At 37.6% G+C, this 13,948-nt stretch overlaps 1 protein-coding gene across 1 annotated transcript in view; it reads left to right on the top strand.

Annotated features, from left to right (window-relative positions):
* tg (thyroglobulin) overlaps window positions 1-13,948 on the top strand; it is a 353,957-nt gene that overhangs the window by 148,927 nt on the left and 191,082 nt on the right. The window contains exons 35-37 of the mRNA XM_073067481.1: window positions 7,218-7,326; window positions 9,007-9,086; window positions 11,199-11,339. Coding sequence (XP_072923582.1) covers window positions 7,218-7,326; window positions 9,007-9,086; window positions 11,199-11,339 — 330 coding nt within the window. The remainder of the gene's footprint in view (window positions 1-7,217; window positions 7,327-9,006; window positions 9,087-11,198; window positions 11,340-13,948) is intronic.

The raw sequence follows: 13,948 nt of genomic DNA, 5'->3' as shown, positions 1-13,948 counted from the left end.
CATGGGTAAGAAACAATATGGGACAAAGGTGGTAAAATGTATTTGATTTTCTAATGGATTAAGAGAATTGTTCAGCATCTGTAATGCACAGACTTTGGCTGCTTTCCCTTTTATCCTTGTAATAAAATGAACAATCAGCTGATATCTATCCACACAAAATGCCGGAGGAATTCAGCGACAATTTATTCACTTCCAGAGATGTCGCCTGACCTGTTGAGTTCCTCCAGCATTTTGTGTATGTTGCTTTGGATTTCCAGCATCTACAGGATCTCTTGTGTTTATGATTACTGATGAACCTACTTCCTACAACTGAGAATTGCAAGCAACATCTCGGATCAGAAAGGCAGAGTGTTGGCATTGAAGATGTTAAGTTATGCAGAATGTGAAGACAAGTCTTAGACTAGCTAACACAAAATCAATGCATATTGGAAATTGAAGCAGATGGAGATGTTTTAGAAAGAGAAGTCATCCCAGTGCAGAAGGAGGCGAGAAAGGAAGGTCAACAGGAAATGAGCATTTCCAAGAACCAAGAAATGAAGCAAGGTTTCAGAGACTTGCATATTATTGTGTCTGTTACCATTGTTAGTATTTTAGGAGCTACAGGTTATGCACCTTCAGAATTTCATCAGTTAGAATGAGTGCGATTCAGTAACACACCTACAGGTGTTTTAAGGCTTTGTATCAGTGAGCCAGGCCTACAATTTATGCCAAATACTTCTCTCCTGTGAATATGCTGCTCCTTTAAAGCACAATGGACAAAACTTAAAACTAATTTATTATTTTTCTTGGTTGAACTTCATAAATTAAATTCCTAAATTTAATGGCCTTTGAGGTGAATATCATATGGAGCATGGTTTTATGCCCATTCCAGCTTCTGAGCCCTCAAATCTTAAAAACGGCCATAAAATGTTTGAAGATTATTATTACCATCCCAATGTTCTCCCCTTCTTTTCACTTACCATTTGTCTAATTGGAACGTTACTGGACAAGGTTAAAAATTTATATTTCCGTCATTATAATCTCTCTCGTGCTGTGTTGTTGCAAATTAAACAAGCTGATCAATGATGAAAGGAATCCCTGCCCTTTGGATTCAACTCAAACTTTCATTTTAGTGCATTGCCCATGGAGACAGAGAGGCATTTCATTTCTATTTTAACAGCTGGAACCAGTTTTCTTGGAATAATCGTTAGTTAGATGCTAGCAGCAGGTACTCTTCAGCTTGAAAATCCCGTGAGCTGCACAAATGAAAAATAAAGATTTCAGCTAATGTATCTTATCTCTGTGTTTACTACTGACTGTGAGCTGAATATTGATAAATTTGATTAAAGTTCAAAGTGAATTTATTATTGAAGTACATACATATGCCACCATATACAACCCTGAGATTAATCTTCTTGCGGGTATTCACTGTGCATACAAGAAACACAATAGAATCGATGAAAGACAATGCCCAGTGGGTTGGACATACAACTAATGTGCAAAAAAAACACAACTAACTGTGCAAGTACAAAAAGAAAAAGCAAAAAATAAATGATAATAAATAAATAAGCAATAAATCTAAAAAAACATGAAATGCAGAGTTCTTGAAAGTAGTCTGGTTCAAGAGCCTGATGGATGAGGGGTAATAACTGTTCTTGAACCTGACGGTGCAGGTCCTGGGGCCCCTGAACCACCTTGCTGATGGCAGCAGCAAGAAGAGAGCTTGACCTCTCTTCTTGAGAAAGAGGATTAGCTATTTTATGTAGATTTCATCCAGTTTGTTTTTGGATTGTCATCCACTTTTTGCTTACAATTGCATCTGGCACTATGAGGGGATCAACAGTATATCTCCTCAATCTACGATAGGGACACTTCATGTTTTACAATGCCAGGGATGCCTTTGGCAGTCTGAAGAAACCTTTGGACCCCTTCTCAGAATAATGTAGTTACATATATAAAATCAAATACATAGGATTACCATATAACCATATAACCATATAACAATCACAGCACGGAAACAGGCCATTCCGGCCCTCCTAGTCCGTGCCGAACTCTTACAAAAAACAATTATATTGAAATAGTTATCAAAATATTAAAAAATCAAATTTGTGATATAATAATATGTGCCTCTTTAATGCATTAACTAACAAGACTACATTACATCTAAAATACAGGCAAGTTACAATTAAATTTTATTTTTTTAAAGTCATATCATTGTGAAAGCTGTTGATGCTTAGCTTGAAGAAGAACATTAAACGGCGGAGTGGTCTTTGACAAAACTACCGTAATTTTGAAGTAGTGATGAACGTGCTGTGAGCAATTGCAATGTAAACTCCCACGTACTGCTAACATGTACTATTGTGGTTTGTTGCCCACATTCATAACTGAAGGAAATGCTAAATCTCAGTTAGAAGTTAGTGAAAATAAAGAGGTAAAGTTTTTCCCATCCACGTTCATGGATGCCCTGGCATCTATCCATGAACCTCTGAGGGGTCTGTAGACCCCAGGTTAGGAACCCCTGTTCTATAAGGTTTAAGGATTCATGAAGAAATAGAAAACCATTGAGAAGGAAGTTGCTTTAGGTTATAACTATGTCAAGTCACAGAAACTGAAGGAATACTTGTATCTAAAACTTCTGGGAGTTAATAGTGTGTTACAGCCAGTGAATCTGATTAGTTACAATCAATGCTGCAAAAGAGAAATAAAATAATCACTTTCAAGATTGAAATGATGATGACACAGCTATCTATTATAGTGATATTGGTTAAGAAATACCTATAGGTTCAGACTCCTTCAGAATAGTGCCGACTGAGAGAGCAGATAGTTCCTCTGCTACCATCAGTTCTCAAAGGAACTGAAATGCTGATACAGTAGGTGTTTGACTGTCCCATAGTACTGCATTTCTTGTCATCTCAGACATTTTAAGGGAGGGAAAAAGCGAAATAAGTTGAATGAGACTGAAAAGTGGATTTTTTTAAAAAAAGAAAAAAGGATAGAAAGGAAAAAAAGAATTGTATAAATAGTTTACAAGTTAGCAATGCAAAGATTTCTCATGATAATTTATTGCCTGTACAATTGGGACTTCTGGATCAAACTGTTACTGACATTGCATTAACAATTGTCACTGCACTGCTGATATTAATATAGTACATTTGGAAATCTGTATAAACTTTCCTTATTGAGGATGGGAATGAACAGCTAATGTTTCAGGCTGAGACCTTTCATTAGGACTGGGATGAAGAACCTCAGTCAAAATGTTGAATGTTGATTCCTCTCCATAGATGATGACTGACTTGTAGAGTTCTTTATTTGTTGCTCAAGATTTACAGCATCTCTTGTGTTTAAAACTTTTCTTGCCACATTTTTAAGTAGATACTTCAGTAAATCTCCTGGGCTGAAGTGATGACTAAAAAAAAAACCCCTTTGCATTCTGCCAATTTTGAGTCAGTTGCTCATTGTTGATGACTTGGGTAAAATTTGGATTCCAAGGTTGCAAATCACAGGCTCTAACCACTTCTCCTCCCCTCCCCCAAACACAAGAGTTTGGTATCATTAAACCAGAGGCATGTAACTCAGGAAAGGTCTGATAACAATCTACATTTCAGTTGCCGTCATCTGAGGTTTTATGATACATAACACTTTACAACAGTTGATTCCTCCATCTGTGAGTTTCAGGTTAAAGAGTTGGGTCACATTAGAGGGGATGGAAAAAATGCAGCAAAGTCTGTCCGAGAGACTGCCTGAGGTGAATCCCACTTTTCAAAGTTTTCTTTTATCAAGGTCTTTGAATTCTCCATACCACACAGTAGTAAAGTTGCTTAAATTATAGTAACTACTTATGGACTGTAGAATTGTAAAAAAAAACAGAAATTTTTTAAAGAATTGCACTTGGTATACTTTTGTATAATTTGTTATGAGGCAGGAAATCGATTCTAGCTGATATAATTGAAACGGGCTCATATTGAATCACTGTGAACTGTGTACCCTGGAGAGAATTCTAACTGGCTGTAACACCGTCTGGTATGGTGGCAGGGGGTGGGGTGGGGGGGATCTGTACAGGATTGAAAAAAGCTGCATAAATTTGTAAAAGTATTCAGCTCCATCATGCGCACCAGCCTTCCCTTTATCCAGGACATTTTCAAGGAGCAATGTCTCAAAAAGGTGGCATCCAACACTAAGGATCCTCGTTACCCAGGGCATGCCCCCTTCTCATAGCTGCCATCGGGAAAAAGGTACAGGAGCCTGAAGGCACACACTCGGTGATTCAGAAATAGCTTTATTTCTTCTGTCTTCATGTTTCTGAATGGACATTGAATCTACGAGCACTACCGCACTACATTTTTTCTCTTTTTGCGCTACTTATTTAACTTTCTATATAAAGTTATATTCACATTATATATACACTGAATTACAGTAAGTATATATGTTTGCTGTAATTTACAATTTTTATTTTTATGTATGGTAATTCACAGATGGCACATAATAACAAATTTCATGACAAATGCAAATGATATTCAACCTGATTCTGATTGTGTCATTTTACATCAAAGCCAATTTCATTTCTGTTTGCTTCTGCTTCCTTTCCAAAGCCCTTGCATCGTTGCCAAGCAATGCACACAGAAATTACCCCACTTATGAACTAGCCACAACTTTATACAATTCCAACATGATTTCATCGTGCAATATACAAAGTAAAAAAAAAGCAACAAAAGTAATTTTCACCACTTTTCTCAACTGTCAACAAACTATGCACATATAGCTACAGTTCGTTCTGCTTTTGCATCATATAGAATTGATCTCAAAGTTTGTTTCCATTTCTCTTTATTCCTAAAAATGCGACACTTTACATTTCTCAGTATTATCTTTCATCTTCACCAAACTGACCTTTCCACCAGCCCTTCACTGAATTCTCACTGACATCACAGTCAAAACTGGAAAATGTACCTTACAAAACACCAATGCCCAGGAATGGAAAGGTGGTGGATACAGCCCAGTCCCTCCCCACCTTTGAGAACATCCGGGAAAGCTCCTTCAATCATCATGGACCCCCACCAATCAGCCCGTGGTCTAATCTCGCTACTACCATCAAGCGAGATGTACAGAAGCCTTTGGTCACACACCACCAGATTCAGGAGCAGTTATTATCCGGCAGCCATCGGGCTCCTGAACCAATGTGGATAACTATACTCATCACGACACTGAACTGATTCCACAAGCTACAGACTCACTTCCAAGAACTCTCACAATCTCTTTTTTTTCATTTGCACAGTCTGTCCATTGCACGTTGTTTATCAGTCTTTATTTATGCATAGTTTTAGATAAATTCTATTTTACAGCATTTCTTTATTTCCCTGCAAATGCCTGCAAGACAATGAATCTCAAGGAAGTATACGGTAACATGTATGCATTTTGATAATAAATTCACTTTGACTTTGCACGCCCAAGCCCAGGCACATGTACAGAACATTGAACGATGCACTGTTGGCCTGTGATTGCCATATTAAGTAGGAACAGCGGGGTCCTCTTCCAAAGGGATATTAGTGAAACATCTGAACTATCAACGTATCAGGCAGTTTTCATCATCAACATTATGCTAAGATTCAAGTACATTGTGTCTGGGATTTCTTACTGTTAGACTTTTAATAGACAGTAAAATTTCAGACAGTAGAAAAGTAATGGTGCAGGATATTTAATTAATAGAGGCTGGTTTAATAATCTAGAAAATTTGAGTGCAGATATATTTACAATTTAAATTTATGATTTGCTGTCCTGGAGAATCTTGGGATAGAATAAATTGTGGCACCAGAGTAGCGTACTGGTTAGCGCAGTGTTATTACAGATTGGGGAGTTCAGGGTTCAATTCTGGCAGCATTTGTAAGGAGTTTGTTATGTTCTCCCCAAGGCGGTGTGGATTTCCTCCAGGTGCTCTGGTTTCTCCTCATATTCCATAGATAAACTGGTTTATAGGTTAATTGGTCAATGTCACTTTTCCTGTGATTAGGCTGATGTTAAATGGGTGGGTTGCTAGGTGGTGTGGTTTATTGGGTCAGAAGGACCTGTCCCATGCAGTATCTCTAAGTAAATAAAAATATATTTTATAATTTCTGTTAGGAAGGAAGTTTTCTTTTGTTTCCTGGTATTACTGCATATGACTCCAGACTTGCAATTTCAGGCAACTCGTAATTTTCCCCCATGTAATGACTCCTAAGGAATGGGACGTATTGCTTTTCCTGACCCTCTGGTATGAACTGATCAGACAGTGATGTCACATAGTATTCCAGCTTCCCAATAATGAAACTTTCACAGGCATTCAGGTTATGGCCACAGCTCAGAAGCTCAATGTATCTGTAATGTGTGAGCTGGATGTAAAGTAAAAATTTCCTCCTTGGGATTGCTCTCTGCTGTGCCTCAGTGCATTCTGAAAATCTTGCACCCACAAAGAAACCATACAGTACCTTCTCATGGAACGTAGAGATTGGCAATGACAATTTTTCCATGCGCGTACATCCATGAAAGATAATATACACTAGTCTCAGAAAGGAGATCTTGTACTGCAGATTTAAAAAAATTTGTGTTTTTCCCCGAAGTACAGTCAGAAATGTAGGCCTGTGCCTAATAAGGCTACGTGAATAGCAACGAGAAAACAACACGTGTGTGTCGTGTTGTTTAAGTTCGGACATAAGCAAGTCACAGAGAGGGTTCTAAGTTTTCTTTGAGGTTGTGGCTGAGAGTACAAACAGATGTTTTGCTTCACATCGTATCCAAAAGAGTGTGCCTCCAACTGTGAAGCACTTCTTCTGTATCACCAGTCTGGATAATATATCACAATCTAAAATGGTGTCTGAAGTAGAATTTGACATGATGTTAAGGCCAGTGATCCACTGCTGACAGAGTTTTAGCTAAGTGATCAATTATACTTGAAGCAGATGCAAAAAAAATTATGTTTTATAATGTGAACAAAAGCTAGTTTTCTTTGATTACCTTAGAAGATTTTAATGCACTTGATCTTCTGTCTTGGCCTGTATTTTCTAGCACTATTACCTAGACACTGACTGGAATGAAATAATTGGCACTTTGAGAAGACACAGTGATATGGTTTAATAACTTGCAATGGTCATAATTTTCATAATGTGAGATGGCAAAAGAGTCCCTAAGCTCTTCAGGGAAGTGCTTTACTTCACACCATGCTACAGATTAACAATCAGCAGTGGATTTGAATAACACTTTCTATCCTATAGATGTGCTAAAAGGCGCAGTGAAAAACTTCTACACCCGCTTGCCATTTCGACAGCTGCAGGGGTTCTCAGTAAGAAAATGGTTGAATATGAGACAAGGAGTCCAAGCTGGGTAAGTATTCAGCCTCTGAGTCACTTTTATATTGAAGAGCTAGCACTCTTTGGGTTCACACTTTGTTTTCTTATTTCCTTGAGATTTCTCCACCATTTCTGATTAACTTCATTCACCTGCCTTCGTTTATACAGCTTCATGACATTACCTAACAACAGCCTACCTGTCCCAGTCATGAATGCTCCAATTGTTTTGGTAGCAAAAGTATTTTGAGAAGCAAACTTTCAAATTCTAAGACCCTTTCTGTACAAAACTTGCCCCTGATTTCACTGCAGAAAGCAAGCTCTAATTTTAAAGTTTTATAAGGTTTTTCCACCAAAGAAAGTAACTTTCTAATATTATATTTCCCAATCAGGTTTTTTTTATGCACAGGCCATTTTCACAATCTGTCTTCATGTTAAATTTTTTAAGTACTGGTATCAATTTGCTAAATCTGTGTGACATTACCATAAAAGGAAAGCAAACCCAGCTGCAGTCCAATCTTAAGAGCTTAGTGCAGTACTGTAGTTGGGTTCAGTCTCGATTAAAGCCACGCTTCTTGAGTTAGTATTTGGTTTGATTTTGTTCAAGGAAAAATAGAACATATAAAGAGGCCCTTTTGCCCCACCTTGTCCCTGCCAATTGTGCTGTCTCTGTTCCTGACATGTACTCTTATACCCAACCAGATTTTGACCACCCAAAGTGCATTACCTCATCCTTGACTGGAATAGAATTCCATCTGTTATCACTCTGCTCAACTTTTCAACTGATCTACCCATTGTGCCATTAGACACCCTTCTTCAATGCCTGCAACTCCACCAATTATTTTCATCTGCTAAATTAGTCATTATTTCCTTTAGTCGTTTATTTCCTTTAAGTCATATATAGAACCAACCCCAGCAGTACACGAGTGCAGAAAACACTTCCTTCCATTATCCTCCACCTCCCATCACCTCCCTGTTCACTTGGTCAATGTTAAGGCTCTGGTAACAGTCCAGGAACTTTGCAAGATCTTTGATCAATCCCTACGTCATAAAATAGTATAAGCTGTGGGTCAATTGTGTTCCACTTTATTGTATATTTATACTAGTGTTGTGTATAGATGTTCCTTTAAGATTGTTGGATCACATTGATTTTACAGAATTGCATACATGACTAATTATTCTTACATTGTATGCATCGGGAGTTTTTTTGATCCCCATGATTCAGTGAGTGAAACAGAGACGGTGATCTTCAGTTGTCAAGAGCAACTTAGAAGAATTCACAATACATATCAATACCCCTCTCATTGATGGGGCTCATCAAACCTTCTATCTCAAGCCTCCAAGCACAGCTGTGGAATAGTAACCAACGTTCAGACTTTGAGTAATTTTCCCCACTGTTTATTAATCTTCTGCAAAAGAAAAGTGAATAAACTATAATTTAGGAAAGAGTGATATATCTGATGCAGTTAACAACTGAAGCTGACTCAATAAGTTAAAACTATCCATTTCCTGCATGTCTGTATTTTTTTCAAACAATAGTCATGGAGCTGTAATGAAATCTAAGAGCTCCCTGTGAGGTTCTCCAGGCTGCGTGCTTCTCCCTCCCATCTTCTGGGTGTAAACAATTGGCTTGGATTTTGAACCTCTGAGCAAAAAGTTTGATAAATATTGCTCTAAAGAATATTGTTTAATAATTTTTTGCTTCTTTTAACTTAAGGTTTTTTGAATGTGAACGGTTATGTGATGAAGATTCTTGCTGCAAGGGCTTTGGATTTCTGAAAGGCCAGCAGGCACCAGGTATTAGTTAATGGTGAATGAATGAGAACAGTGTGGCACATTTTGTGGAGAGAAGGGAAGAAGCCATTGAATAAATGATAAAGGGGCAGAAGAGGTTGTGTAAATACAGTGAATAGCTAAAATATAAATTCCTAGCCCCCCTGCTTCACCTGATCATAGACACTTGGGTAGTGGTTATTTAAAATATGGCAGAAGATACCAGACCTGGAAAACTGTTGTGGCATAAAGATTAGAAGAAGCCAAAGCTCTTATGTCCTCTCATATTGGCCAGTGCTACACTGGGAATAAGGTGCTGGCTGTCCATTCTATCTGTGACTTACCTATATCAGCCTTTCCCTGCCTCAATGGGATAAACTTAACCAGAACCCCATGCAAGTGCTTCCTAAACAGCCTCCACACTTGTGTTGTATATTTCCCTGAGAGCATTTGTTTCCAATTTGCACTTCCAAGTTTCTGTCTAATAGCATCATAATCAGCCTTCCTCCAATTAACTTCTTTCCATGCTAACTGTCCGATCCTTGTCCAAGGCTTTGCTAAGAGTCAGGGAGTTATGATCACTGTCTCTGAAATGCTCTCCCACTGAGAGATCTGTCACCTGACCAAATTCATTGACTGGTACTAGAAATTGATAAGCAATATATCATCAGAAATTGACCTATAGATATCAAAAACAAAATTAATTATTAGACATTTAGGGCTGAGCAATTGTAAGTTGCTATTCAAGAGCAGAAAGAACTTTGTTTCAGTTGTTTTAATTTGAATTAGTCCTGTTTGTTAGGAGTGTTCAAATTTCTGCAGACACTTAACTCCCAAAGCAGATGAAGTCAAGTGTTCCATCTTGCCTTCCAACACAGTAATCCTAAAACAGATTAGATGAATCACAAATCCTTAAATTTATGCTTTTAAATATGCACCCTCATCAGTCACCTCACAGGTTAAACTCCTGTTAAGCTATTTAATCCATTTTGCCTCACTGCACTACATGAACTGTTACAACATAGAATACAGAATAGGACAGTGCAGGAACAGGCTTTTCAGCCAATGAATTTTGTATTGAGCATGGTGCAAAATTAAATTACACGTCTTCAGCCTGCACAAGATCCATATCACTCCATATCGCGCATATTCATGTGTCTATCTAAAAGTTTCTTACACACCTCCATCATACTTGTCTCCACCACTATCCCTGGTAGCCCATTCCAGGTATCAACAAATCTTTTCCCACATATCTCCCTTAAACTTATCCCCTCCCATCCCCTGAGAGCAGGATCTTACCTCGCTGAAATCCCTTGTGCTGTAATCTGATACTGTGACCCCTCATTTTAGATACTGCAACTGGAGAAATATACTTCCCACATCTAATCAGTAGATATCTGCTGGTATCAATTAGAGGCCCTCTCATGCTTCTCTACTCTAGTGAATACAAACCTACTCAACCTAAATTCCGCCATGTCAGGAATCTTTCCAGTGAATTTTGTTCCACTCCCTGTAAAGCAAGTATGTACAGATATTATTCACCAAGAAGATCTGGAAAATCCCAGGACTTGTTGACTGACTGACTTTAGCAGTGTGTGCTAAATGTTTACTCAATGTTCTTGAGTATTGCTAGCAATATCTGCAAGAAATGTCTGTGTGTGCGCGTGTGTTTGTGTGTGCATGTACTTGCATAATTATGGTGGATAATTTGTAGATGGAAAGCTTTGTATGTCTGTGTTACTGTAGGAATGATTACCTTCATGGTAATAGAATTGTTGTGTTTGCTCGCCTACAACTACTGATGAGCCTGAAGCTACGAGAAAGGACAAAGCTGGAAAATCAAAATATTCCTTTATTCAGTAAAACCACACAACTACCAAATCTCAAACTCTAAACTCAATTGTATTTCCCATAGCAGGACTATTTAAATGGTTTAACCAAAGAAAATTTAAAACATTGATTGGAAAAATGATCAATTAGTGAAATTCAGCCTGGGATTGGTTGTCAGCTGACTAATAGGCATTGCTTGTTTTGGCTTTCTGATAATAATGAATGTGATTATTGCCTCTATAATTGGCAAAAGTGAATGAGGAGGACTTTATCGATATTTATTTTCTCATTAAACACTTGTGATAGATTCAGAGATTACTTGCCTTACACTGAATAGTTTTGGAGTGCAATACTGCAGTGAGGAAGTACAGAGCTGGAATATCCTGGAATGTGAATCAGCTGACGTGGACCCTCTAATCTATCCATTTGGATGGTACCAAAAGCCTGGTAAGTATTCCATTTCCAGATTCATCACTTCATTTTTAAAAAGGATTTACATTCATCTTACTACAATTTCATGTCCCACAGATGGGAGACCAATATATTATTTGGCAATCCTCACTGCATTTTAATTTTTGATCTGTTTGTGGAACTTGAACGTACCTGGAGCTGACATTGGGTTCCCAAACGTGAGCAAGTGTTCCATCCTCTTGTCCTAACATCCTTCTTCTTGATGACTATGATACTCAATCCAAACATGCCACCAAAAATAATTAAAATTAAGCCACCGTATTACAGAGTGGTTTCAGCATTGAAGGCCATTCACCCCCTCAAGTCTGGGCTAAAAATCACATCACTCCAAAAAATTTAAAATACATGAAATAGCCAAATCGCAGAATGATTACAGTACAGAAGCAAGTTATGTGACCCCTCTCCCATTGCTCTGCAATCCTTTCAGATACTTATCCAGCTCCCTTTTAAGTGCTGCAATCAAATTTGTTTCCTTGGCAATGCCTGGCAATGAATTCCAGAACTAGCCACTGGTTGCAATAAAAAAAGTCCTTTTATTAGTTTTTGTCAATTTGCCAATCACTTTCATCCTATGATTCCTGGTTTTTGACACCCCACCCCCAGTCAATGGGGAAATTCCCTCTTTATTTCTCTGTGTAATCTATCATTTTAAACGCCTCTATTAGAAGATACTCAACCCATCCTTATAAATAAAGTCCCTAAATGCTGGAAATACTTTAACTAATCTCCTAGAAGATGCAAACGCTTTGGAGAGGTTGCAGACGGATACCAAGGGTGGGATTAAAATATTCCAATTCTGTTCAAAAATGTGTTTAATAGTTTTATCATAGCTTCCTCGCTCAGTGCTCCTTATGAAAACCAGGATTCCGTGATGTTTTTTAATCATTTTTTAACCTGCCCTGCAGCCTTCAAAGAAAATTGCATATCCTGTATAATCTCAGACCATTCAGTTCCTGTATTCATTCAAAATTGTGTCCTCTAATTTTTATTGTCTCTCCTTGTGCTTCATCCCAAACTGTAAAGCTTTAGATTTCTAAGCATGAAATTCATCTGTTTTGTATTTTCCCATTCTAGCCACCTGGCTATTACTATTCTCTTCACAGTTCAAGTGCTTCAAAATTTTATCATCTATCTGCGCATTGTTCCCAGAACACTCAAAGTTATCTCATTAATACATATTAAGAGAAACATTTGTTCTAGTACAGAACTCAGGGGAACTCCTCTGTCCCCACCACCCGTCCAAAAGACAATCTATCACTTTTACTTTGTACTTCATATTACTTAGCCAATTTTTATCCATTTATTCCATACCCTTCAATGTTGATAACAAGTCTAAATGATGGCACCTTGCTAATCATCATTTGAAAATCCATATGTATCAAATCAGCCACAATTCCCCTTCAATCCCCTATGTTGGTATAATAATAAGAATGCTTTTTCTCTTTCAGCATATACAATTTAGCTTCAAGGAGTGACATTTAAAATGAGATCATAAAACAAATCTGTATGGTAACTTATATTCAACACGTACATGTACACTTTCTGCAATCTAATTGGCATGTGCATGAGCACAAGTTAGTGGAAATAACTGCACCTTTTTCCCCCTTTAAGTAAAAAATTAAAATGTTCAGCCTATCAACTACTATTAGATCCAACCTTTACGAAAACAAACCTTTCTGGAAGCCTATATACAGTGGATTCTGGTTAATTAGGACACATTGGGACTAGAAAATTTTGGCCCAATTAAGCTGCTGTCCCAATTAGTCAAAATTTCACAGAAATAGATATAAAGATATTAAAAATGCAAACTACCATTTAACTGAGTAACAAATTATATACTTGAATGAAACACAGTACAAATTAGAATACTACCAATACTACAGGGTATTAGTTCCTAATAGTTCCCGATGGAGGAATTCATTTACTGTCGGCTACTGTGTTCTTTTGAGTAATTGTAAATGAACAAAATCACTGCCTTCATGCAATGTTTTTGGCAACTGCATCCTCCAAATCTTTTTCTTTGATGATTGTCGATACCTTCAAAATCTTCATATCTTCTATCTTGCTGAACTAATGAAATCGTTTCATTTTTACTCCCGGCCATTTCTGGCATCTCCAAGCCTGAATACCTGAAATCCCAGTGAGCAAAACTGTTCAGAATTGTCTTTATGCTTATTTCTTGCCAACTATCAGTGAAAAAGATATCTGCTTTTTGAATAAAAACGCCCGCAATTGACATTATTTAAAAATTGTTCACTCTAAGCATGGAGTAGTGTCCAACATCCACAGAAGTGCAATGTTAGTTAGAAACTGTTTGGCAACAGTCTCCAGTCTCAGTAAAGCTGCATACTGTCCCAAATAAACAAAGTAAATTCTGGCTAGTTTCTTGATTAGTCTTTGCTCTATAAGAGTTGTCCCAAATAAACTGCTGCCCTGAATAATTGATGGCCCAATTAGCAGGAACCCACTGTATTTTCATTTTGTCCTTTACTGAAGAGAGATTGAATTTAAGGAAGTAGAAATTACAGAGCAAATCCCAACACAGATTAATTTTCTATGAATGGTTCAAAGATGTGTGAAAACTC

This window comes from Hemitrygon akajei, chromosome 1, assembly GCF_048418815.1.
Source record: "Hemitrygon akajei chromosome 1, sHemAka1.3, whole genome shotgun sequence".
Taxonomy (NCBI): Eukaryota; Metazoa; Chordata; class Chondrichthyes; order Myliobatiformes; family Dasyatidae; genus Hemitrygon; species Hemitrygon akajei.
The sequence above is the reverse complement of the archived record's forward strand: the minus strand, read 5'-3'. Positions and strand labels throughout refer to the sequence as shown.